Source organism: Ornithorhynchus anatinus, chromosome 9 (assembly GCF_004115215.2).
Source record: "Ornithorhynchus anatinus isolate Pmale09 chromosome 9, mOrnAna1.pri.v4, whole genome shotgun sequence".
NCBI lineage: Eukaryota > Metazoa > Chordata > Mammalia > Monotremata > Ornithorhynchidae > Ornithorhynchus > Ornithorhynchus anatinus.
Genome location: NC_041736.1, coordinates 8,596,004 through 8,623,990, shown reverse-complemented (window position 1 = coordinate 8,623,990; position 27,987 = coordinate 8,596,004). Strand labels below are relative to the sequence as shown.

Here is a 27,987-nt window from a genome sequence, read left to right as displayed (position 1 = left end):
ATGGATTACTCAGGCCAACACCAACAGGTTATCAACCACAGTGGCAAAATGGCCAAACCAGCCCATCCCTCACTGAGGAAGCAGTCACGGCAGAAAATTAAGGAGCTCAACATTCCTTCCCCCTGGCACTGCATAAGTTGGCAAATGGCTTTTGATTTGTTTTCAAATAAGCAAAGGAGAACTCAGAGGGCCTGAGCGTGGAGACACAACAACAGAGGTGTGTTTGTCAGAACCCAGATCCATAATTACATATTCTGGACCAAGTAGACTAGTTCATTTGCAAATGGCTGTAATTTCAAAGATCCTTTCCTCAACTGAGCATGTGAGCGGGAGCATATGATTCCTAAAATCTACAGGGAAAGGTCTCATCCACTCCAGGGTTGAGTGTGCACTATGTAACAATCAATCATTTGATGGATAGGTATTGATTGAGCACTTACTGTGTGCAGAACACTGTACTAACCATTTGGGAGAATACAGTATTATTATTATTATTGAGACAGGAACTATGCCTACCAACTCTACTGTATTGCATTCAACAGAGTTTGCAGGCATGGTTCCTACCCTCTGTTATAATAGTAATAATGATAATAATAAGAATAGTAGTAGTATTTGTTAAACAATTACTATACATCAAGCACTATACTAAACACTGGGGTAGATACAAGATACTCAGGTCAAACATAGTCCCTGTCCCACATGGGGCTCACAGCCTGCGTAGGAGGGAGGGAAGCTACTTAAATCCCCGTTTTACCGATGACAAAACAGAGGCCCAGAAAAGTTAATGTGACTTGTCGAAGGTCACACTGTAGGCAAATAACAGAGCCATGATTAAAACCCAGGCCCTTCCGACTCCCAGGCTCGGGTTCTTTCCACAGGGCCCCGCTGATACATTTGGAATTACTCTCTCTGCGAGTCACCGCAAGGGTGAGAAGTGAAAGCTGCCTTCTGAGAGGCTGGTTCAGTGTTCTTCAGCAATGAAATGGCCTCTATCCTACCAGATGTTTTAAATGGAGTTTTTATTTCTTAATCACAGTTAAGTCTGCATCTTAGGAGTTTATCAAATGACTTTCACCAGAGACTGGAATCTTAAAGGGACAAGGGGCCTCTCCTCTGCTCACATAAGAAGCGTCAAGTTCTACAGGTCACATTTTCAGAGGGCCACCCTTTCAATCCAAAAGTTGTTTTTTTTTCCCAACTGCCCAGAAAACTGATTCGAAAATAGTTTCCTGGGGGAACAGAGGTCCGGGAAGGTTTTGGGACCTGGTGCAGAGCTGAACTTGGACATCGAAAACTACATCCACAGCCCAATTCCAGGAAAGGGAATGATCTTCCTATAGTAATAGAAAAACAGGTTATTTTATTTACCTGCCTTAAAAAAGAAAACTTTATAGAGAACTGAAAAATATGGAAATTGGATTTATTATTGGTAAACGATAGGATGAAGAAAAACCTCTGAACCACCTCTGAACCACTCTCAAGTCAGGAGAGTAAACCAAGCTCCCAGAAACCTTTACATCCTTTCCCCTCTTTGTTCTTGCACCTTTGGCAGGATAGACATATATTAATATCAATTACTCCTGCACCTCCTACCTCCCAGATTCTCATGCTCAGAAGGGCCGCTACTGGAAACAGGCCTCAGAAGCCACTGCATCCAGGGCTTCGGTTGCTGTACGCAGTTGTCTGAGCAGCCCTGGCTCTGGGTTTTATGGCCAGGATAATTTCTGGCTGGGCAAATTTAAAATCTGCCTAAGCAAAAGAGGCCTGCAAGCTAGCCAAACAATATCAAAGCCCCTTCTCTATCTTGGACAATAACGGAGGTCTCTCTCCATGAACAACAGCAAAGCCTTATTCCAGACACTAATCTGTGCGGTGTAATTGATTAAGGTGCTTTTTACACTCTCACCCTTGCCAGTCATTTGCCTGCTGGAGGAAAAGTGAGGGAAAAGTAACTACCTATAGAGCCATGAATAGAACATCATATGTCTCCCCATTCCAGAAAAGCTTGGTCAGGTCAGTTCCGGGAAATCTTATCAACTACGGCCTCTGTCTCCATTAAGACACTACTGGTTCAGATATACCCTGCCAAATATACTGTCAAGCCTAGCTTTATGGGGGAGTGGCATGTATTAGAGTCAGATGGTTTTGCTTCTAAAGATTGATGGGCCTGCTGAGCTGTATTACACCAAACTAGGATAAGACTCACAATGTTATTTTCAGAGTGATCAGAGGGAAAGGGGAGAATATAGATATTGGCCTAGACCCAGCTGCTAACTCTGCAAAACACCCAGTAATTGTAGCTCTATCAGATTCCCAAATGGAATAATGTCCAAAGTCAAGAGTTAATATTACAAATGGGAAAGAATACCAACGGACCCACAAACGGGTTGAAGTTTATAGGTTTAAAGCTGCATCTGCAAAACCTGCTTACCTGATTACAGAGTCACTCACAGGCGCTTGGTCACATAGATGGCCAAGAACTTTCTGCCTGAGGAAGGGGGTAGAAAAGGTTTAGCTGAAATAACTCCATATCTGATCAACCCAGCTTCCTTTTCACCCCAGGTAGAATTTAAGCAAAAGCGAAAGCAACTTCACCATATGGAGTAACTCTTCTAAGAGGGAGTCAAACCAGATCAGGTCATAGAGCAGCTAGCAGGGCTCAAGGAAGCAAAAGTTGAGGGTTCTTTTTTTTCCCCAGAGTACTTTGAAGAAAACAATTCTGCCCAGAAGGGGAATTGGAGCTCTTCCATTATTGGCTGAAGAGACAAACTCCTCCCAGAATGTTCCAAAGGCTTCTGGGTAGGCAAAACCAGCTCCTCTGATCCCTGGGCTTTGAAGGTTTTCCAGTTCTTCCTTCCCTGCAAGTCTCCTACCAGCTAATTAGCCAGACCTGTTTGGAAGGGTTTTAAAGCACATTACTTCTCTTGTGACCTCATATTTAACAGCCGGTAACCTGTGCCTAACAGCAGAGAGTGTGTTCCAGTACGCATATGGATGGCTGTACAGTATTACCCTCGTGTGACCACGATCAGCTAGGCCAGTGATGTTAATTTTGTAAGGAGGTTCCTATGACAGCTTTCGCTGGTTCATACTCAACGGACAAGGACCCAGAATGATTCTACTCATGAGTTAGACGCTTAGTACAGTGCTTGCCCCTGCCTGTTGTTTGTAACTTCCAAGTAGGAGGTCGGGGATGGAACGCATTACAAGGTGCGGGTGGAAACAGATGGACAAAACCCATCTGCGGCCAAAGTGGCTGCACCAGGATGCCGGTGCTGTGCGGCAGTGCTAAAAACCAGCAGATGGTTTTCCAGGGTAACCTTCAGATCCCTGAGCCGGCTCTTTTGAGGGGTCCCCCTGCACTTGTCCACCACATGCAGTACCCTTCGTGACTCTTCGGTCAGAAACTTTCCGTATTAATGGCACAGCCCTGGCAGGTAATTCCCTAGTGTTGGCTGTTTCACCTCCCCAAGGTGAGGCATGGGTTGAACTTTGGTATCATAAGATAGCACCACCTCACCTCCATAGCTCAGGAAACCTTTTACATTGCCTGAGGAAGAGATGACCGTACAACCTGGGCAGAGATAAAATCATCAATAAAACACACCCAACTGCCTCGGTAACAACGTGCGATCTGTCTGTATTGAGCCCAAACACTTAAGTACTGAAATAATTTAAAATGATAAGAAAAAAGGGGAGATGGGGGGGCAGCAGAATTATCTGGAAATCCAGTGATCAAATCACTTTACAGATCCCCAAACTATAATTATTACACAAAGTAGCTTTCAGCATTGAAATGCGAGAAACTGTAACAAATGGTTCCACTAAAATATCTCCATACCAGGCCTACCACAGCCAGGTAATGTTGTACACAGAACCTTTAGAAAATGATCTCCCAACTCAGGATGATGTTACAGCAGATCCATTAACAGGAAATGTTATCACTGGTGTACACACAGGACATAATGAATTAAATAGAACCATCCCCAGAATTGGCTAGGCCTGGTGAAACCTTGCCAAGTGGCGATGCCACAAATCAAAGCGGGTGATTTGTCAAGCTAAGTATAATGCAGTTAGTTCTCCGAGAATGTGAGGTTTATGTTCCTGAAGAACCTCACACGATACAGAAGACTCACACTGTAGTACTCCCAACCCAACCAAAGCCTTGCAACGCTACACCGTGAGCTCCTGGAGGGCAAAGGTCGTGTCTACTTTACTGGACTCTCCCTAGAACTTAATAAATACCGCTAGTTGGTTGACTGACATATCTAAACGCTGCTTCTGACACCACATTATGCTGCATTCAGATAGACGCGTGTTGAGAAGGAAGAACATCCCTTGATGGCTCAATAGTGTTATATCCAACAGGCATACTGAAAACACGCATTTAGGCAGAACTGATTTTACCATGTGATACTCAAATGAATTGAAATGAAAGAGTGGAAGGACGGCATGTGGGATCTGCTACATCGGCTAGACCCTCTGACAGTAGTCGATTCTGATTCCATCACCTCAATGGCTTCCTCCAAAACAAGGTTAAATAATAGTAATCGTGGTATTTGTTAAGCACTTACTATGTGCCAGGCACTGTATTAAGTGCTGGGGTTGATACATGCAAATAGGGTTGGACACAGTCCCTGTCCCACATGGGGCTCGCAGTCTCAATCCCCACTTTACAGATGAAGTCACTGAGGGTGAGAGAAGTGCAATGACTTGTTCAAGGAAACAGAGCAGACAAGAGGTGGAACCAGGATCAGAAGCCATGACTTTCTGACTTCCAGGGCTGTGCTGTATCCACTATGCCACGCTGCTTCCATTACATTCCTTCCCCGCCTTCCTCCGCCAAACTAGAGTACAAAATACAAAAGTACAAACTCTATACAAAATTATTGTATATAAAACAGTCCACCTTTCTAAGAAGGATTTTAAATGTGAAGCACACATTTTAAGAGGTTAATATCCTTCGCACAATGCAAGGACCTGTTAGGGGAACTTCCACAAGCTTCCAAATATCTGCATATAAAGAAAGCCCAAAAAGATCAAGTTTTCTCTCTCGTCCGTGGTAACGGCATAACAAATTCTAGTGAGTCGTTTTAAAATTAAGAAAGGCTCAGATAAAGTGAAACAGGTTAGTTTTAGGATTGGAGAGACCATTAGAGTGAAAACAGGTTAGTTTTAGGATTAGAGAGACCAAGAAATCAAGGCAGGTAACAGGAACAAACCGAGTCATTGGATGTAACTGGGACAATTGGACTAGCAATGTTGAAGTCACAAAGTCCACTTGCCAAGAAATGATCCTGAGCAGAAGCCAGCTGATTACAACGATGGAGTCTGCAGAAACACCAAGGCGGGGAGAGCAAGCTGAACACTAGCTCAAGGAACATCCCATTTCGGCCTTGCCACCTTACTGTGCTTCTGTTTCCAATTCACTCGACTCGGCCTTCAACTTGTCACAGCAGCCCGGGGATGATGTCGGCTCCAGCCGGAGCCCTGTGTTGAAGTGTAATATGGCAGTGTCGGTCCCACTTCTCAGAGTCCACGCTAAAAATGTCACCATGAAATAACATCAGTGTCATTCTGGGGTGGGTGTGCTGCAGTGTCAGAAAGCCAGGCCTCCTCAAAACAAAACCTTACTGCTGCCAATGAGACACCCTGGGAGACGGGCCCACACACAGAGAAACACCTCTGTGACTGCTCAGCAGAGTCTCTCGGAACTCATCTGTGCCATCTGGCACCACTCAAAGGCCTCTCAGGCTGTAGCAAGGAAGTGTTTGCAACCCGCCTTTGCCAACTGGATCGGGAGTGATGAACCGAGAATTCAAAATGGGCCTTCTAGGGGTCAGAGAGTATGTATGTTTGGGGGGGGGGTGGCCAAGCCCACCCTTTCACCAAACTCTCACCACTGTCTGCCTAACATCCTGTAGGTGGGTAGTGCAGACAGCAGAGACTAATCAAAGCTAAATTGTGGGCCCCAGATTCCTTGCCACATGAAGATTGCTTAGTTTTCCCCCTTGGCTGAAGGCTCCAGCCTATTCTAAGGCCTGAGCCCTCAGCCTACAGCGCCAGGGCAGGAGAGGTAACAGTGAAAGAGATATGTCTCACAGCCTGAACCCCTCAATTCCGGGGGTCGCCCTGGCATGTCATAGCCTGATGAAGGCACAGGTGAAAGCTTCAGGAGTTCGCTGTCAAACAGACGTCACCTGGCAGGAGATGTCACCGTTCCCTAGATGGTCTCAGTGCTGGACCTGGTGGTTCAGGGGACCTTGGCCCCAGGACCACTGGACAGTCTCGACTGACTTTTCAAATTGGCTGATTTGGGTAATAAATGGAGTGTCACCCTACATCTCCTCCAGAGATCACAGGTCTTATGCAATCAGGGACACTGAGGAAATGACAAAATTTCTGTGATTTCAGACAGCAACCATCACCTCAACTGCATATGATGCAGCAAACCAAAATCCGGCATGAGTGTGTTTCGGGGGGGAAACAATCTCCGACGTAAAAACATTCATTACGGTCCCACCTTAAAATCATGGCATACAAACAGATGAATCCAGCAAGTCAGAGAGCAAAGTTGTTTTCATTTATGGGTCCCCTGAGGTAAGTAAACTCACAGCTCTGCCCCTGCCCCAACCTTGGCCATAATCCTTGGCCCCTGGAGGTAGAAAAAAGCACTGGAGTGAGAAAAATTCTGCAGCGGGATATAATGATCCAAAATGACAGGGACAATAATGACAATGAATTTCACGTCTCCCAGTCATGGGCTGGGGATGCTCGACTGGGCTGACTTATGCAATTAGATTGTTACAGGTACAGCAGGAGATGCAGTTATCATCTGCATGCATTTGGGAAGGGTGCCTCTAGCAAAAGGAGTGTTGGGGAATGCAGGCGTTCTTTCATTAGGAGCAAACTATTCTTCCTGGGGGAATGCTTCTCTGGTGGTACCCTTTGACAGAGGAAAAACTGGGTTAAAGACACAAGTCATTTTAAGGTACAGAGTTTTTCCGCACTGAAGGCAGCGATTCAGATAAAAAAGTACTCAAAGACACGACTATGTTCTAAAAATCACAGCCCCATCCTAGAGACGGTTAGTTCAAACCCCATTTATGGCTCCCATCACTGCAATTAATTCCCAAGACTTTAGGGGAAAAAATAGAAATGATTCTGTTAAATGTCTCCCAGACTAGACTTGGGCAAATCAATCAGTGGTATTTATTGAGAGCTTACTGTGTGTAGAACATTCTACTGTGCATTTGGGAGGATTCAACAGGGACATGATCCCTGTCCTCAAGGAGATAACAATATAGTGGAAATGTGGAAATCAAGTGGTGACACATAAGAAGAGGGGAAAATAATACTTTAATCCTAATTTCAAAATCCCGAACTTCATATCTTGAGTCTTTCGAGGCAAGTAGTTCTGCTTAATTCACTTTTTTGCTCTATTTCTCAATTTCCTACCCTCTCACAAAATAGTTATACAAGATCAGGAAAAAAAGACTGTCCTTATGTCAGTGTAATCAATGACTACTTTTTTTTCCCCTGCTGATCTTGGCAGAAGTAATGGAAACTGTGGTTTGGAGGTGAGTGGAAGGAAAACATCCAGGGGATTTACATTAAGCAAAGCAGCTCTGTAATGTACCAAAGCTCCTGACCCTCAGTATCTAGAGAGAAGGTGTTTGCAAATTTGGCTTGAAGCATTTTTTAAAACTGATGCCATGAAGAAGGGTGGCCTTCTTGGAATTTCAAAGTTCTGGAAATATGGAGTATGGAAATATAAACATGATATATGCCACTGAAATATAAATTTAGCAATTTACCTCATTCGCCCCTAATTCAAAAGATTTCTACTATCCCATGGTGAAATGGGAAAAACAATGCATTTCCACAATGTCAGTATTTTAAATTCATTTGTTCATTCAATCTTATTTATTGAGCACTTACTGTGTGCAGAACCCTGTACTAAGCACTTAATTCACATGTTATCAAGAGAAATAGCATGGCCTAGTGGAAAGAGGATGGGCCTGGGAGTCAGAGGACCTGAGTCCTAATCCCAGCTCTGCCATTTGCCTGCCAGGTGACCTTGGGAAAGTCACTTAGCTTCTCTCAGCCTCAGTTTCCTCATTTGTAAAATGGGGCCTCAATAATAATAATAATAATAATGGTGGCATTTGTTAACCACTAACTACGTGACAAGCACTAAGCAGAGGGGAAGACACAAGATAATTAGGTTGTCCCACATGGGACTCACAGTCTTAATCCCCATTTTACAGATGAGGTAATTGAGGCACAGAGAAATTAAGTGACTTGACCAATACTGTCCCTCTTCCTTAGACTGTGAGCCCCATGTGGGAGAGGCCCTCTTCCCTATCTCATTACCTTGTATATACCCCAGCACTTAGTGCTTAGCACACAGTAAGTGCTTAATAAACACCATCATTATTATCAAATGCCTCTTCACGCATTTCAGAATCTTAGGGGAAAGGAAAATACGCACACATATAGACATCCCAGCTTCCTCACTAAAGAGCGCACAATATATCAATATACAAATGCATCTTAAAAAAACTTCCTCCAAATTTATTCAATGCTTTAAAGTACATAAAAGAGCATTCTAACAGGGATACCACTGTTTTAATTTCATTTTTCCTTTAGCTTGCTATATAGTGCTCCTCAATTTAAATACTATTTCTTCCCTCTAAAATAATTCCCTATGAGCTTGAGCTCAGATCTAGGTTCTCTGAAGTGCCTCCTTTCCAATTTTCCTTGAGCTACATAAATGAAACTGACAGATCACTGCTCAGATAGCAGCCACATTCTTCCCCCAAAATGTTGCCTTTTTGCTATTCAGAGTATCCGAATACCATCTGATGCTAAATGAAGTCTGACATGTACCCCTGAGAAACAAACTTGTAAGTTATGATTTCAAAGGAAACCTTGAATAAATAGGACACATTGTGTACACCCAGGCTAACATCCAACATATGCTTTAGTTTCCTGATGCTGAGACAGAGAAAAATAGCCCCTGGTAAAGTTTGAGATTTGCTGTTACTGGTCTTTCGAACATTTATAATGTACCATCCCTTCTTTGCCTGTAATTAGTCAGACATGGCAAAAACTAATTAGAAAGACAGAGCACAAAAGCAAGATCTGGTCAAGGAGAGTGAACTGTTTGTTGGAGGCGTCGGAGGCAACTCAAATGTTTGTTCACAATAATAATGAATGGTCAAATTAAATTTACACGGGGTATCTTAGGATCAGTATTTCACGGGCCACCCAATTCCAAAGGAAATTCAAAAATCTCAGTTTACCCATTCGTTCTACTTCGTTCCCCCACAAAAGGCATTACCGAGTGGTTTTTAAAGGCAATGACTTTGGCTTCACCTTCTTTCTCCTCCCCAGCCTCAAATGGAGCTACTTAAGGTGCAGTGAAACAGCAGCATCAGAGGCAGCCAGAGAGAAAAACAGCTGCCGAGGCACTTGGATAATCCATAAACTGGATACTCAGTTCTGTAAGGCCATTGTGGGCAGGGATTGCCTCTATTGCCACATTATACTTTCCAAGCATTTAGTACAGTGCTCTGCACACAGTAAGCGCTCAATAAATGACTGAATGAATGAAAATAAATTTTCAATTTCCTTTTTGTTTAGATGTCTTTCTCCCCCTCTAGAATGTAAGCTTCTGGTGGGTGAGGTTCGTGTCTACCAATGCTATTATAACGCACTCTTTCAAGTGCTTAGTCGAGTGGTCTGCACACAGAAGTGCTCCCAAAATACCATTTATGGATTGACTTAAAGATTCAGGTCTAGAAGAAAGCAGATAATTCTCCAGGTATATCCAGAAGACTGCGGGGGAACACAGGGAGTGGGGGAGGGAGGGAAAGAAAGGAAGAACAGGGGGTGCAGCAATAAGTGCCTATGTAAATGGTGAAAAGACCTTCTAGCCATTTTTTAGTGGCCTACAGATAGATCATCAGACGTAACATGGTTGCAGCCTTAGCAGCAGGTGCTCTTGCAGGAAACTGGGGGTCCAGAAATCATCAGGATCAAGAATGAATTATATTTTATGAATTGACAACACATTTTTAAAGAAGTTTGTTAAAATTTCCAATTAGCAAATTTCCCAGAAATCATCATACATCTTAGCTAACCCCTCCATAAATTCTTCTGTCGACCAGGAAGTCAGGCCTCAGAAAAAACATCAAAGATCATTTACAGATCTCTTGTGACGATACTACAAAAAGACGCTGCTTAACTTTACCCCCCTCACACACATACAAGAAAGATTCCTTAACATTATAAAACAGTGACATATCTTCTATTTTCTGTCTTTAAACACAGCCTGTCTGAAAAGTGCTATTATCGCACAAAATATGCTAACATCTTTAAATTGGCAAAAAACTGGTTTTGATGGCCTGCTTACCATGAATACCAAACGACTATGTAAGCCCATCAAGTAACAAGTGTATAAACTTCAGATTCAGAATCAAGTGAACAAAAAAAAATCTCTCCCAAGCCCTCAACAGAGTTTAAGTCCTTCCGAAACCCTTTCTTTAAATATCAAAATTGCCAGCTCAGTAGTTTGAGTGAAAAATTTGCATTAAGTCATTCAATAGCATTGATTAAGAGCCTATTGTGTGCAAAGGCACTGTACTAGGTGCTTGGGAGAATACCCAAAAAAGTCTTGAGCCTCGCTCTTAAGGAGCATCCAATCTAATAACTACACATGTGCCTTCTTTTCAGTGAAACAGAACATTGTGTGAGTCCTATGTTCAGGGGGAAGGTAAGCTACTATTTTTATAGTATCATTAATACCTACTGAAACTGTGCTTTACAGTTACAAAGCCGTTTTCTGGTCACTTCACCCCACCCGCAGAAGCTGTGAGCTAGTCTGCACCTTTTTTCTCAGTCCTACTAGAGATACAAAGAGTACATATCACCCAACGCACATATACATTTTCTACTCTGAGCTGATGGTTGGAGGTTACGATGTTCTAACCCAACTGGAACTTTCTGAGCATAATTCTCTCTGCCAATTTACTTTCTCCCAATCACCACTACGCTAATTTAGTTTCAAATACTGGTGAAGCAGATGAATATTCGTCCATTTGGAATGGTGGCAGTCAGAGTGATCCAGCCTGCTGAGCCTTTTTAATTGGCCTGTGAACCCAAATTGACACCCACCTCCTGATGCCAAACTAAGGATCGCTTTGGGAAAGAGAGGAAACTTCAACTGCCTCACCAAGCCCCTATCCCAGGTCCTTCCTTAAGAAAATGTGACTTTGTTCATGCATCCTTTCCACAACGCTTTGGGGCCATTTCCGGGAAAAGGATGGTACTGTGACTTCTGTTTTAAATGAGGAGCCCTCTTAGTGAAGCAGCTGGGGAGAACTGCCAGGAGCAGAAAGCCTCCCACCCTCCTCAATGACCAGAAAGAGTTGCTAGCAGGGAATTCTTCACTTTAGCAATAACAGGATCTCCTAATCCTCCCTGCCCACATCCCCAGATGAGTAAACAGGAGTGGGTTCTCTACTCTCCGCTACAGAATTGGTCCCTACCACCTAAATGGGCATTTGACCATCCTAGATTAGGTAAAGCCTGGCCAGAGGCAGAGGAATTGGCTAGACGATCTGTGGAGATCCCTTTTGGCCTTACTAAGTCCTGTCAGCAGAAAATTTCACTTTACCATGGAGGCAATATAATTCAAGATTCTTAGGCAGAAGCACTCAATCAGCCTAAAACACAGTGGGGGGGGAAAAGCCCCCTAAAATGCAATACAACATCCAAGTGCCTTTAAAGAACCTGTACTTGGACTTTGGAAGATTTTCCCCCTTAAGCTTCTTAAGTCTTCCTCATCCTCAGATCATATTGGTATGGGTCAGAACTGAGAAAGTGAGATTTGTTTAATCAACTCATAGATGTTGCTAGAAAGGCCAGACCTGGGATCCCTTTTCCGAGTCTTGGGATAGATAGTTTGCTCCTACTTTAAGAAAACACTTTTTTTTTTAAACTCTTCAACGTGATTTTCCACCAAGCAAAACCTTTACTTTGGGTAGAAGGCTTTGAGAACTCTCCCTGCTGATCAAGACCCTTCCCCTTTCTCTCCCACTAAGCCTCACCAATACCAAAAAGAGAAATACCTCTATTTAAAATAGATGCATTACCCCTCTCTCACATATGCTCCTTAAGACCATCTAGCTCTTTCCAACACAATACATCATCAACAGTGTGCAAAATGGGTTGCCACACACACTCCTTGAAAGAGAGAATGAAAAAAAGGTGTGTGGGGGAGGAGGAGAGGGAGAAAATAGGAATCCCTCCCCCTACTCCCAACCATGATGATGGTTAAGACACACTTCTCTGAAGGCCAGGCTTTCTCCTCACAGACAAGGACCAGGGATTTTATATAATCACCCAATAAAAATGACAATGAATGAGCATTAAGGGTCTGTCGCAAAGTGAGAAAATTCACAGTTAAGGTTGTCCTTTAACACGTCGGCACCACAGGGGGTACCTAGAAAGTCGTTAAGTGGGCTCCCCCATGGTGTGTAGATGTTGGAAGACAGCTCAAATTGTGAATTTCCTAGCTTTTAATGTTTGCGTAAGACTCTTAAGATTGTTTTAATGCTGTTTCTGCTGAGGACATTTTCTTGAATTTTATTCTCCACCTTCCCTGCCCACCCTAGCCCAACACAGTTTTTGGTTTACCTATTAAAATTTCACTAACAAATGAAAGCATTTAACTCCGGGCACCAAAAGGTACGACTGAGAAAGAAAAGACGAAACAGGGGAAACGTGGAAGAGATTGGATACGTCTGATGAGGGATGGCAGAGGGTCTCGAAATATCGAGGCACTCTAAATTCATCAGCACGGTTAGAGAAGCTGGAATTTCACTTTCCCAGAGAGCAAGTTTGCCTAAGTCCAATTAAATATAACAAAGAAAGCACAATGCAGGGGCCCCCCTTCCCAAAGATTGACTAGGAAGCCTAGTGGGTCCTTTCTGAAACACTCATTTCTATCATTCTTTGATCATTTATGATAAAGGACATTCATTCCAACTCTATTGGTCCCGGTCACCACCCGCTAAACATTTCCCTGGTTTCTCAGAGATGGCTGTGCTTCCTCACCAAGCCTGAAAAGGAGTGTAAGCATTCCTCATCAGCTAAAACAGCCAGCTAGTATTTGGGTCTCACACAGATGCAGCACTGAATTTTGAAATAAGCCCCTGCACTGAAAGAACAAAAGCATTTTTAACAGGAAGGGGGGGTTGCTCTAGATTTGTGTCTGAGCAAAGTGTTTTATACAAGGTACATTTTGTTCCAGGGGACACAGTCCTGCTGGGGTTAGGACCTCTGGAAAATAAAGACCTCGACTGGAAAATAAAGACCTTGACTGGAAGCCCTAAACAGAGCTACCACTGACTGCAAAATCATAATCTATTCATAAAGACAGTCTTCGGCGATGAGGCCCACACAGTTAAAACCAAAAAGGGTAAGGCAAATTCTGTTCAGAGTTGAGGCCGAAAATGGGCCAGGCAGCCTAAGAGATAGGACAAAGTCAGGAAAGGAAGGGAAGAGAGAATGAAAATGGTTTGAAAGGAGCCAACCCTTCCACCAGAAATGGAGGGCAAGGATATTTCTTAAAAGCACCCTTCCTCAACAAACCCAGCCAGCTGTCCATCAAAGATTTGAATATGTAAGTCTTAAATTTTCAAGGTCATAGTTCACAGAAAAGAACAGAGGGGAGAACGAAAGGATGAGTAAAAGGTGGGGGAAGGAGGGAAATGGAAAAGGGAAAAAAAACAATTTTGTAAACAAAGTATCGATTCAGTCTAACAGTATTAATCAACAGCCTAATGTTGCTGCAGTCATACGTGAAGGGCTCTGCTTTCTTAAAAATTTATTTCCCTTTGAGGCTACCACCTGGGGATCTGGTCCGGTAGTTGGTTAGCCTTCAGAGTTAGATTCATCTCATTCGGAGTAGGCTATATAACAAGTAAGGCTGATTCTTCGTGGTACATCATTTCCACAGAAAAAGTCACCAATAAATCTACATACATCAGTCGAGTTAGGTAACTTAAAAATCCAAAGGAGAGAGAATATGCTGGTGGACGAAAACAGAAACCTACCATCATAGTAGACAATAGCACCTACGAGCTTATCCTTCTGTAGCATCGGAAAATGTTCTAATGCTCTTGACTTGCTGAGGATATAGCTACTTTTGAGGCACTGAGTTCCAGCAACGAGGTCATACAACTTGATTCCCACCCAGTAGTAAGGCAGCTGCCACCATCTAAAGCATCAAAGACAAAATGAGTTTACAAAACATGAAAATGTCATAACATAGAAATGTCATTTGTGCCCAAAGATGGACCACATTCCTAAAGCCTAAGCACCAGGATCCCCACCCCTCATTTCACAATACTAGCTATAATGGTAGCCATGGACCTTTATTTAGACACTTGTCATTTCCAGTCCAAGGAAGGTGCAACAATCTCACTAGCTATGCTAGCAAAAACGGCATCTGTAAATTCCCACTCACATTAGATTTGAAATTGGAACATTCAAATAACAAATGGGGGCTGATGTGAAGTGTCATTCCCCCCTGCTAACGTGAGCATGTTCCTTCTGGGTATGTATTTTTATATCTACAGCCTCTGACCAAAGAGGGTGACAACCTACTTTGGAAGCAGCGTGGCCTAGTGGAAAGAGCACAGGTCTGGAAGTCAGAGGACATGCGTTCTAAGCCCGGCTCTGCTCCTTGCCTGCCGTGTGACCTTAGGCAAGTCATTTAACTTCTCTATGTTTTAGTTCCATCACCTGCCAAACGGAGATTCAATACCCGTTCTCCTTCCTACCTTCACTGTGAGCCCCATATGGGACTTAATTATTTTTTAGCTACCCCACTGCTTAATACAGTGCTTGGCACATAGTAAACGTTTAAATACTAAAATATTATTATTATTCCTATTGAGGGAGGGAAGGGAAGCCTTGAAGTGCAGTTCCAGGAAACCTTCTCCCACCCCACCATAATTCAAGAAAAAACATACTTCTGTGCCCCCTCAAAGCCTTGTAAAGGTGGTTCTTCTAATACCTATTCTATCATTGAGGCTCTGACAGATGAGATCAAATTTTATTTTCAGATGCTTACTATCGTCCCTCTAATTTACACTATCCCAGGGCTCTCCAGCCCTCTAATTACCAATGACACACGACACATATCCCAGGTGATCCTGAAAAGCTTACTTGTAGACTGGTAGCATTATCGGCAACGGAGCAGAGAGGTGGGGGGCAATGTCTAGCAGATTGGCACGTTCATGAAGTGCTTCTTTTACCATCCTGTACTAAAAGGGAAAACACAGGCTGCAATGGATCACGCTATCTGGACAACAGCATATATACCTCCTATGCAGATTTTTAGTAAACTAATCACGATGACATCTTTAAAGATTTTTAGAAACCTTAATTATATCTCTGTAATAGGAAAACGTATCACTGGAGGTTTCCAGATAAAAATATTCCCCTAACATGAAATTTCTCTTCCCCCAGGTACATTAGCATTTCTCCCTTTTTGAGATAGTGGCCTGTTTACTGAAATCATTTGACTTTCCCTAGTCCCCCAACACAGGTTCCAGACGCTCACTGAATTAAGCAGGCCCAAGGAAAGAAGTCGATTCAAAATTGTATGAGGCCAAGTTACCAAAGATGCCTTCTTGGAACAGTATCAGACTTAAAGAATTTTGCTGACCTATCCAGCCCAGATGAATGACAAATCTCATTCCAGCAGCACACTGAACACAAGGAGGTACTATAGAGGGAGTGCTTAAAAAAAAAAAGCACGCCTTTCTACCCATAGGAATTTGTCCACACCCATATGGCAGTGCGGGACTGGATGCGGGCGGACACAGTCAAGAGCATTATGTGGCTGCCCCTGAGTCAAAACAATAGGTTTCTGCAATAGCTCTTGGAGGTTATTTTCCAAAGTCCCATTGTGGCAGCTTTGGAGGCGTGGTTCCCAGGGTTTCACCGTGGCAATGTAGGAATGGCCTCAAATTACCCATAAACATAAAAATACAGGAAATAATTAACACAGTTTTCCTGAAGACTACTCCTGCAGAATATACTAAGCCGTTATTTCCAACAGGAGAAAATATTAAAACCATAAAATGAAAAAACTCATTTAATTGGGAAGAAAGAAGCCAAGTAGCAATTTTTGTTTAACTACCCCATACACAATTACCTGCTCGAAATCCAACTTCATGATGGCCTTCTGAAGATATCTCACACCACCATGGATCAATTTAGTGCTTCGGCTGCTGGTCCCTGATGAGAAATCATCTCTTTCTACAAGGGCTGTTTTTAGTCCTATGTAACCAGAAAACCAAATTAACTTCTTAAATTGCACAATTTGTATGTAATTCATTAAAGGCACTTCTCTAGGGTAGAGACAATCACAAGAAAAATTACTCTGAACATGGATAAATTTGTATTCAAAGTGCACTACACCGTCTATGTAGTAATGAAGAGATTTTAGCCTCTTCCTGAGGGAAAAGCTCAACCAGAACTTAAATAGAAGCATATTAAAACTTGGATGTCTCGCCACTGGAAAGCATGGTACAACTCCACGGTAGCTTCAAATGTTAACGCGTTTTAAGAGCCGTGAGCCAGGCTGTTCTGCCTGTTGTGTGGCAGTCGGGTAGGTCCTAGTTAACTCCAGCCTCTGACTGGTTCCAGTCTGAGGGTGGCCCCAATCCAACCTCTGATCACTAACAACTCCACCCCCACCCCTGGCAGGTATTCTATTCACTCAGGGAGTGAAGGGGGCAAGGAATGGGGGAGAGGGGAGGAGAGGAAAATGAGTCAGGAAGGACCTATGAAAATGGGAGAGGGGACCCAAAAATGGCCTATTTCGGGCTGTTGGTCTGTGACTGGACTTCCCAGAATGCCTTTGGTCCAAACTACCCCAGCCCCATCCTGCCTGGCCTTTCTCATCTAATAATAATAATTTTCTTAAGCATTATGTGTGTCAGAGACTGTACTAAGCACTGGGGTAGATACAAGAAAGATAGCTTGGACACAGTCCCCGTAACACACAGGGCTCATGATCTAACCGGAAGCAGAACAGATATTTAAGCGTCTGAATTACAACTGAGGAAACTGAGGAACGGAGAAGTTAAGTGACTTGCTCAAGGTCACTCAGAGGTATGTGGCAAAACCATGTCCCCCGACTCCCAGGCCCATCTCTTTCCATTAGGCCCCAGAGGTTGTGGGTGAGCCACGTGTCCACCAGGTAACAGTGTTACAAGCGCTTAGTATAGTGTTCTGCACAATAAGTGCTTAGTAAATACCATTCATTGATTTAATGTGCACAGACAGCCACATGCCTCCCACTGCTCAGAGTTTCATTGGGGTTTACCCGGAGACCCCAGAATGTCACAGAACCCAATTATCCAGAGATTGTAGTGGTAGAGCGGCACAGGTCACAATGCTTATTCGAAAGAACTTTAGTATGTATTAAATTCTGAGCCACTTATTGTATTTAATACCAAAGGGTCATTTTTACAACTTTTAACAGTTTAAATATCTTCCCAAAATGTCATCATAAAACCAGGGCAACTCCCTTGACTCAAAAGGACAAAATATTTGGAGACTGAGGGAATAAAAGTAGGGAACTTGAATTCAAAGACAGATACATGCTAATGATCTGGCTTGTTATAAAGAATCTACCAAATTCCTAATAAAAGTGAATAATTCTCCCTCCACAAATTCTAAAATTATGTTCAAGCGAGGGCTGTGATTTTTGTAAACCATCTAACCCAACTGATCCTTCATGAATTTAGTCAGGATAAATATTCCACCCAAAAAGAAAAAATGATCTAACCGACAAAAGACAACCCAGAATCAAAAAGCAAAATGAAATAACCAAGAACACAATCAATCTAAGGGATCGTCTATTTCACATGGCCCTTTGTTATTATAATTGAAAGATTGCACCACACAGAGAGAATCTATTCATTAAATACTTTTGACTGCTTCAGTTTGATTAATTTTTCACATTGGAGTCAAATCATAGATTCAAGTGTGCAATTCATTCAAAACAAGAAAGATGGGGGAGGGGATGAGTATGGAGGAAGAGAGGAAAGAAGACATTTAGGTGAAAAATCTACCAAGAAATTGATTTAAAAAATCAGCCTGCTGAAAAAAATTGCTTCAGGAATTAATGTGCACCAGAAATCATCTTATTCCTAAGAGGCTAAATCGCTAAATTAATAGGTTTAACTGAGATCTACCCCTTATAACGCAAAAGCCCTGTATAAAACATTGCAAACCCATTATGTTAGTGGTTCCTCAGATCCACTTTGAGGGAGTTGTAGCAAGGAGCCCCCCCCAAAAAAAGTTGATCTCACTTTAGTTAAGAAACCAAGACAAAAATCAATCAGTGATATTTATTGAGCACTTAATAATAATAATAATAATAATGTTGGTATTTGTTAAGCGCTTACTATGTGCAGAGCACTGTTCTAAGCGCTGGGGTAAACACAGGGGAATCAGGTTGTCTGTCCCACGTGGGGCTCACAGTCTTATTCCCCATTTTACAGATGAGGGAACTGAGGCACAGAGAAGTTAAGTGACTTGCCCACAGTCACACAGCTGACAAGTGGCAGAGCTGGGATTCGAACTCATGAGCCCTGACTCCAAAGGCCGTGCTCTTTCCACTGCGCCACGCTGCTTCTCTTATGCACTGCACTAAGTAACCGGGAGAGTGAAATATAACAGAGTTGCAAGACACATTCCCTGCTCACAAGGCTACGGCACCAGTAACCCAACCCTTCCCATTCCCCCCCAAACTCGTGGAAAAGGGGAAGAGTGGACTGTAGTCAAGCTCAAAGAGGCACATCTCTGAGGTTTGTCTTTGTAGGGTCAGGGAGAAGAACATTTCAATCCCTACAACATTCGATCGAATGAACCACCTACACTAGGCCGTTGAGAGGAAGGGGAGGGAAAACGAGACCTTGGCTGGTGCTCCCAGCAGCAATTCTGCACTGCTCTTGGACACCTGAATATTCTGACAACAGAAGTGGTGGTGGAGCGAAGCAGGAGCTCAGTCTGTTTAAACTGTCTGGATGGCAATTCTTTTGAGAGGAGCAAGCATGAGTCCGCCTCAAGCAGAATATTAGGAAGGGAAAGAGAGGTTATTGCTCTCCTTTCTGTGCCTCCAGAGAATGTGTTGATGCGTTCTCAGGAACTGAGAACTGGGAGACTCAGGCTCCCAAGCTACGCTTCGTTTCCACTGTCAATCTCTAGGCCGCCAATACTGATTCTATCGCTAAAGCCTGTTTTTCTCAAGTGGTAGAATTTGCTTTTTTGAGGGCGTTTGGCTTTTTAGCTTTAGAAGTGAAATATTACAGTAAACACTGAACAAAGAGAAGGATTGAAAGCACTTTGTGTGGGGGCTGCTGATAACTTTTCTTTGTACAGTCATTGCCCAATTTTGCATTTACTTTCTTTTGGGGATGCAAAAGTACTCAAAATTCCCGATTTATTTTCCTTTTTCTCAAAGGTATAGGAGCTCAGTTTCATGACTTTGTGCTTAGTACTCTTCAGCTCTCCGCATTTTTTATACTGACAGCTAAAGAAACCCAACTGAACCTCTTGTGGGAAGGGATTGTGACTAACAACTCTACTTTCCACAAAGTAAACACTCAATAAATACCATTAATTGATTACTCTGTACTGCCCTGCAATTTTCACATTTTAGTAACTAATTTTCCCCTTTCAAAAATCAACTCCTTTTCCTGCCACAATGGTCCTAATCAGTCAATGGTATTTATTTAGTGCTTACTGTGTGCAGAGCAGTGTAGTAAGCACTTGGCAGAGTAATAATAATAACGATGGTATTGGTTAAGTTAATATGGTTACTATTGGTTAAGTTATTGGTTACTATGTGCCAGACATTGTACTATGCGCTGGGGTGGATACAAGCAAATAGGATTGGACATTGTGCCTCAGTTATCTCATCTGTAAAATGGGCATTAAGGCTGTAAGCCCCAAAAGGGACATGGACTGTGTCCAACCTGTTTAACTTATATCTGCCCCAGCACTTAGTAAAGTACCTGGCACATAGTTAGCACTTTACATATATCGTACTGTAACAAATTCAACTCTACAGGGCTCAAGTATTTTCTCAGGGTCAAGTTTTTACATCTGATGATTTCATATACAGGGACAAAGAGAAACTTGGTCTGGAGCATAAATTGGAAATTTCCTCCTGAGAAAGAGAGAGCAGCACTGTTTAATGGAAAGGGCAAGAGTCTGGGAGTTTTGCCGGCTGTGAGATATAGGGCAATTAATGATATTTATTGAGGGCTTGTGCGCAGACCACAGTACTAAGCAACTGGGAGTGTACAATATGACAGAGTTAGTAGACAAATTCCCTACTCATAACAAGCCTACAGTCTAGAGGGGGAGTTAGGTGCTAAAATAAATTATAAACATTCACTCAATCATATTTATTGAGCACTTACTGTGTGCAAAGCATTGTACTAAGCACTTGGAAGAGTACAATATAACAATAAACAGACACATTCTCTGCCCAAAAATGAGGTATCAGCTTATATGTAAATAAGTGGTGTTGGGTGGAAGGTGAGGTGAATATGAAGTGCTTAAAAAAGTAAAGACCCAGGTGCACAGGCAACACAAAAAGAAGAGCGAGTATGGGAAATGAAGAAGTCAGGAAAATCAGAGAAGCCTCTTAGAGATGTGATTTTAATAAGGCTTTGAAGGTGGGGATATGTCTAAATGAAGGAGGAGGGAGTTCCAGGCCAGAGGCAAAGGAGTAGATAACCACATAGATGAGATCAAGGAACAGTGAGTAGTGGGAGATAGATGAGTGAAGTGTTCAGGCTGGGGTCTCTGGACCTTATTTCCCTCATCTATTACAATGTCGGGGGGAGGGCTTTTAAAACAAGAGGGATGTCGTAAGGGCAAATTAAGTAACATGAGAAGTGCCTTGGAAAAAAAAGTAAGGGCTTTAGGGAAGCAACATGGCCTAGTAAAAAGAGCATGGGCTTGGGAGTCAGAAGACCTGGGGTTTTTTTTGCTTTTTGTTTAGCACTATGTGCCAGGCATTGCTCTAAGTGCTGGGGTAGATTCAAGCTAATCAGATTCTAATCCTGGCTCTCCAAATGCTGTGTGACCTTGGGCATTTCACTTCAGTTCTCTGTGCCTCAGTTCTGCTGTTCTCCCTCCTACTTAGACTGTGATCCCAATATGGGACAGGGATTGTGTCTAACCTCAATCACCTGTATCTACCCCAGCACTTTAGAACAGTGTTTGACACAGTAATCAATCAATTGTACTTATTAAGTACTTCCTGTATGCTAACCCTATACTAAGCAATTGGGAAAGTGCAACATAACAGAGTTGGTAGGCACTTTCCCTGCCCACACTGAGTTTACAGTTTAGTGAGTGTTTAACAAATGTCATTATTATTACTGTTATTACTCCTGAGATTTATAGTCTATAATTAAAAGTATGCCTATGTAGGCAGGAAGGAGTTACTGGAATAAACTTCCTACCTCTCAGTTCTCTGTTTGGTCAAGGACGCCAAACACATTTGTAACTGAATAGTAACACAGCCAGCCCACACAAACAAGGACTAGTGCCAATACCTGTGTTCTGGCACATAAGTTTCCCTAGCAGGGAATCTTCTGGACAGTTTCAGTGGTGAATTCCATCGTCTTATTTAATTGTTGAATACTCCTCTAGGAAACATTCATACGTTATCCTTGGGAAATAGGTACATTGTTAATAGAAATTAATTTAAAAGAAAAAAGTAAACCGAGTATTCCCAGTACCTGAAATTATACTTTGATAGAACATCTGGCACTTTGGGAGGAGAATTAACTTTTTCAGACCACTGGTGGGCCCCTCTGCTGGCCTAGTGGATAGAGCACAGGCCTGGGAGTCAGAGGCTCATGGGTTCTAATCCCAGCTCTGCCACTTGCCTGCTGTGAGACCTTGGGCAAGTCACTTAACTTCTCTGGGCCTCAGTTACTTCATCTATAAAATGGAGATTAAGCCTGGGAGCCCCTGTCCCAAACTTGATTACCGTGTATTTACCCCAGCACTTAGAACAGTGCTTGACACATAATAAGCACTTGACAAATACTATTATTATTACACAATGTATGCAGCATCCCATGAGTAAATTGCAGTTGAACAACTGGCCCCAATAACTATTAAGGGAGTCTGTGGTCCCACAGAAACATGTTCTCTAACCAGCCCCAACTCTAGATTGTAAGCTTGTTGTGGGCAGGGAATGAGCCGGCCAACTCTGTTACAATGTACTTTCTCAAGGGCTCAAAAAATAAATACTGATTGATGGACTCCTACGAGGCTAGCTGGGGCCAATGAAGCAAGTGAGAACCACTCGGTCTCTAAGCAGGAGCGATACTAGGGGTCCCAAGGGATCCCCAGGGCTAAAGGGTTTGACTAAGAGTGGGATAAGAGGTTTGGCAATTCTCTGGGGGACGTCAGACTGTTCCTCCCCAGCAGCTGCTCTTTGAAGATATGGTGAATCAACCGGCCTCCTGGGGCCATGTATCTGGTGACTCATTCCCACGGGCATTGGATCGGGAAGGGAGAGTGGGAGGACAGAAGAGGAGAATGGTGGGGGTCAGGAAGAAGATACATCTCCTCCTGCCCCAGGAAACCTAGATTTCTAAGGTGAGGGGGACAGACCAGCTTGATCTGTAAGAGTGAGGAAGAATATCAAAAATGAATCACTCTACCTTATCCCTTTCTTTTCTAGTCAAAGTCAGGTGAAGGTCACTTGATGTAACTACTCTTTTCTCTATAACAAGTTATCAGTTGTAATGGGTTGTAAAAGGTTTGTATTTTCCATATGAATGTTTCAACTAGTGAAAAAACTGGATTCCTTATCTGAGAGGTCTGCTACATAAGCAACGTAATTGCAGGTCATAATCTGTAAGCAGAATGTGCTACAAATTTTAATTAGTTAATTGGAAATGTTGGAATGGCCCTACATACAGGATGCTCAAGTTTCAACAAGTGGTGTTTCCATTTGCTAAATAAACCCTGGCCTCAGTGAATGCGGTCAGCTCCTGAATTGGAGGAATTAAATTTCATAGCCTTTTTTCCAGGTGCTTCTGCAATCCTGCTTTATTTAAATCAGGCAAGGAAGCTCATTACCACACCCTGAAGCAAGGTCTTATGACCAAGTTCTACTTGAACTCTGAGACAGAAGAGTCTTCCAGGCCGGCAGGTTCCACTAAACTACCCACCTCCAGAAACACAAATGCTAACCATGGAAGATTCATTCATTTGTATTTATTGAGGGCTTACTGTGTGCAGAGCACGGTACTAAGCGCTTGGAAGAGACAATTGGGCAACAGAGACGATCGCTACCCAACAACGGGCTCACAGTCTAGAAGTGGGGCCGATGCGAAACTTGTTTCCGCCAATCCAGGCCAATCTTCCACCTGCCTTTGCTTTTTCCACTTCTCTCTCTAATTCCATTATCTCAACCCTTTCAAGGACCATGGTCTCACTTTCTAGGATCACTCTTTATTCTACTGACCATCCCCCCTGCATGTTCATAGCCCTCTACTACCTTGATCCCACCACATTTAGCCAATGTCTTAGTATCATCATCAATGGTATTTGAGTGCTTCCTGTGTGCACATCAAGCGCTTGGGAGAGTACAAGAGAGTTGCCAGACACATTTTCTGCCCACAACAAGCTTACAGTTTGGAGCGGTAGTAATTGTTTGCAGTGAGAGCTTCCTACATACAAGGCACTGTACTGAGCACAGAAATTGCACAGGGTAGGCACTCAGCTATGCCTTTTTTATATACCTTTTATCAAGTAACGTTTGAGATGTAGTAGATTGTATGGCTATTTGTGGGCCAGGCCATGGGATTACAACTGGCAGGGCTCAAAGGCTCATGTTGAGAAAATGCTTTGGGCACCATACAGTCTTCATTGCTTTTCCTCTGTCTTCTCTAAGTTCCTATCGGGAAGGGAGGTTTACTCATCCTCTAGACTCCTCGCTCATTGTGGGCAGGGACCATGTCTACCAACTCTGTTATATTGTACCCTCCAAATGCTTAGTTTCATGCTCTGCACACAGTAAACACTTAATAAATACATCTGATTGATTACTGAGCACCCACCTGATGAAGTGCCCTGCACTAATCCCCACTTCTGCCATTGATCCCAACCCTCCCTGTGGCTTTTGACTTCTGCTCTGCCCAAGTTTACTTTCCCAACATTCCATGCCCTCAATTCTCCCATTACTGAAACAAGGCTTACACTGTCCTGCTCATTTGGAATGCCTTCCCCACTCACTCCACCAAACCACAACCCTCCCTTCTTCAAAAATTATTCAAACCCCATCTCTCACCCCTAAGACCCTAGTCTGAGCCCTCCTGAATCTATGTAAATATCTTTAAATTCACATACCTAGTTTGGGCGGCATATTTCCTCCTTCCCTCCTCCCCATCACTGAACTGTAAGTAACTGGAGAACAGGTACCTTATTTTAAATTGCAATAATTACCTTTAAGGTCTATGTGCATTACACGAAATAGTTCCATAAATACTGTATTACTACTACTGTCATTTCCAGAAAAAAAACGACGCTGGTACCTAGCCAGTGAGACCTTCTGGACCAATTTATTACCAGCTTCGCCTTTGTTATAACTTTGCCATTTGACCAATCTGTCACTTCCTTCCACCAACACCATCAGAGTCTGAGGTGGTTCGAATCATGTTCTGGAGCCTGGCAGAATGCAATCCCTTCTGTATTCCCAGAGGAAACAATCCAAAGACCATCATATATCCCAGCCTCCTTGGCTCAAACTTTGCATCCTAACCTCTGATTTTTTTTCTTAAGGGGAACAGCCTTTCTTCAGGGATCCTGGTAACCCTGATACACACATCCTCTCAACAATTTGGGGCCTGTTTATGCAGTACTACAGATCAAAACTGTGCCTAGTTTTTCTTCACTCAGCCCATTTTCCCTTCCTGCAGTACACGGCTTGGTCGAAATTAACTCCTCATTCTTTGCTCCTTACCTGGCAAAAACTGTAACTCAGCCTAATCTAGAGGCAATTGTTCCCAATTAAAACACACAAATTAGATCTGACTGCTGAGGAATGACCACATGGAAAAGGAAGTCTTGCTCTATACGCCAAAGTTTAGCTGCAAATAAATCCCTGGAGAAAAATATCCCATCTCCACAGCTGAAATGGGGAAAGTGGTAGCAGGAGACACTAGATGATTTCTCCTTGAAAGAAAATGGGAATTAAGGACATTCTCCATTGTAACCTGAACTCAAATCCTAGTTCCACCTTCGGATTGAGCAGCTTGGCCTCATCAAATACACGGCCATGTTGAGAGAAGAATGCCAACTGGGGATTTCTGAAATTAACTGTTTGGGGAATATACCGTAAGCTTGTAGGGGACAGGGAATGTGTCTACCAACTCTGTTTTATTGTATTCCCAAGCACTTAGTACAGTGCTCTATACACAATAAATGCTCAATAAATATCACTGATTGATTAGCCTCCACCACTTCTCAAGGTTGTAGTCTAAACTGAGTCAACTCTTGGGGGCTTTCTCCATAAAAACACCACTCCCTGGGGAAATTCCCCCCAAGAGAAATAGTCCCATGGGGACAATACCTAGGAACAAAGCTTAAATTTAGAAATTCGTCTCAGGAAACCACACCCTCCCTCTCCTGCGTTCACCTCCGCTGGGGAGAACAGAAGACATGTCACCACTCGCTGGGCTGGAACCTGCAAGAGGATTTACGCTAACGGGAAATATGACTGGGAGGAGCTGGAGCCTGGCTTGGTACATACATAAATTCTCAGGGGGAATTCACTTCACTTTATTCTTTCCTCCAAATTACAGCATTTACTCATTCATTCAATTGTATTCATTGAGCATTTACTTTGCACAGAGCATTGTACTAAGCACTTGGGAGAGTACAACAGACATTCCCTGCCCACAGCAAGTTTATAGTCTAGAGGAGCGTGGCCTAATGGACAGAGCACAAGCCTGGGAGTCAGAAGGACCTGGGTTCTAATCCCTGCTCTGTCATGTGTCTGCTATGTGACCTTGGGAAAATGATTTTACTTCTCTGTGCCTCAGTTACCTCATCTGTAAAACGGGGATTAAGACTGTGAGCCCCATATGGGACTGTGTCCAACCCAATTTGCCTGTATCCACCTCAACCTGGCACACATTAAGTGCTTAACAAATACCACAATAATTATCCCTCTGTTCAAAGCTTTACAAAATGGCTAGTAAGTGAAGAAACAGTGTGGCCTTGTGTAAAGAGCATGGTGCTGGGAGTCGGAATTCTAATGCAAGCTCCAGCACTTGCCGTTGTGAAATCTTGGGCAGGTCACTTAGCTCACAGGCCTGGGAGTCAGAAGGACCTGGATTCTAATCCCAACTGTCAGGTGTCTGCTGTGTGACCTTGGGAAAGTCATTTGACTTCTCTGTGCCTCGATTACCTCATCTGTAAAATGGGGATTAAGACTGTGAGCCCCATGTGGGGCAGGGACTGTGTCCAACCCAATTACCTTGTATCTATCCCAGTGTTTAGTACAGTGCCTGATACATAGTAAGTGCTTAACAAATACCATAGTTATTATTCTCTGTGCCTCGGTTTCCTCCTGTTAAAAAAAAAAAGGATTCGATACCTGTTCTCCCTTCCCCTTACACCGTGAGCCCCAAATGGGACAGAGACTAAGTCTCTTTGATTATCTGGCTCTACCCCAGTGCTTGTTACAGTGCTTGGCACTAAGTAAGCACTTAACAAATACCCTAATTATTATTTATTAGCCTAGCTGTGATGTGCCACACTTTTTAACATCTACTGGTCCCCCAAAACTTTGATGTCCTGAAAAATCTAATTATTACGGGTAACTTTAAAAGATCACAGTAATTTATTTTTGTCAAATGTGACTAAAGATTAATGGATACAATCAGGAATAATTTAGTGAAAACATATCAAACACACCAAAAGCAAAATTTGCTGTTAAGTGAAGCATCAAACATAATGAAATATCAAATTCCATGAATGAACAGCTACAATGCACAATTCATTAACCAAATGCCTATGATTATTTCACACTTCAGAAAACTACTGATATGATCAGAAAATATAGTAAAAGGATAAATATAGATTATCTTCAGCAATTCTTTGTACCCTTTTATTACATATGCTACTTTTCCCCAAGGCCCAACAATGTAATAAGAGTAAAAATGAATACTATTCCAGAGAGTATTAGCAACTACAGTCTTCCTTTGCTGCTATCTAAAATCATCTTCAGTCTCTCGCATATTCATTTCAACAAGGCCAGATACCACATAAGAAAACTAACTGCATACAACCATGCTTAAAGGCAGCAGGGCCTAGTTAAAAGGGTGACCTAGAAGGGTTAGCAGAAAGTGCATGAAGCTGGGAGTCAGAAGAGACATGGGTTCTAATCCCAGTTCTGCCACTAGCTTCCTGTGTGATCTTAGGCAAGTCATTTATCTCCAAGTCTCAGTTTCCTCTTCTGTAAAAACGGAGATTAAATACCTGTTCTCTTTTCTGGTTAGACCATGACCCCCACTGGGAAAGGGACCGCTTCCGACTGGTCCAACCGTGAGTGCTCAAAAAATACCACCACAACCTCTTGTGCCAAAGTTCTCTCGTATGTAGGATGAGATTTACCAATGGCATTTATTAAGCACTTATTGTATGCAGAGCAATTTAAGCACTTGGGAGAGAACACAATAGAGCAGGTAGATGGAATGAGGTATCTGTCCTCCTTCTGAACCCCATGATTATTCTGTATCTACCTCAGCTTTGTATACTGCTTGCCCAGTTGAAAGGACTTAACACTATCAAAAGACTATTCTTAAGAACTTGGGGCAGGGGAAGGTACTTGGGTCCTAGTCCCTGTTC

The 27,987-nt window shown here is 42.9% G+C and overlaps 1 protein-coding gene across 3 annotated transcripts in view; it reads right to left on the bottom strand.

Annotated features, from left to right (window-relative positions):
- Positions 1-27,987, bottom strand: part of GPD2 (glycerol-3-phosphate dehydrogenase 2) — a 98,508-nt gene that overhangs the window by 29,950 nt on the left and 40,571 nt on the right. For all 3 annotated transcript variants that reach the window (XM_029071557.2, XM_029071558.2, XM_001509041.5), the window contains exons 4-6: positions 16,238-16,362; positions 15,244-15,341; positions 14,127-14,290 (exon numbers count right to left, since the gene is read on the bottom strand). In XM_029071557.2, the coding sequence (XP_028927390.1) occupies positions 14,127-14,290; positions 15,244-15,341; positions 16,238-16,362 (387 nt within the window). The remainder of the gene's footprint in view (positions 1-14,126; positions 14,291-15,243; positions 15,342-16,237; positions 16,363-27,987) is intronic.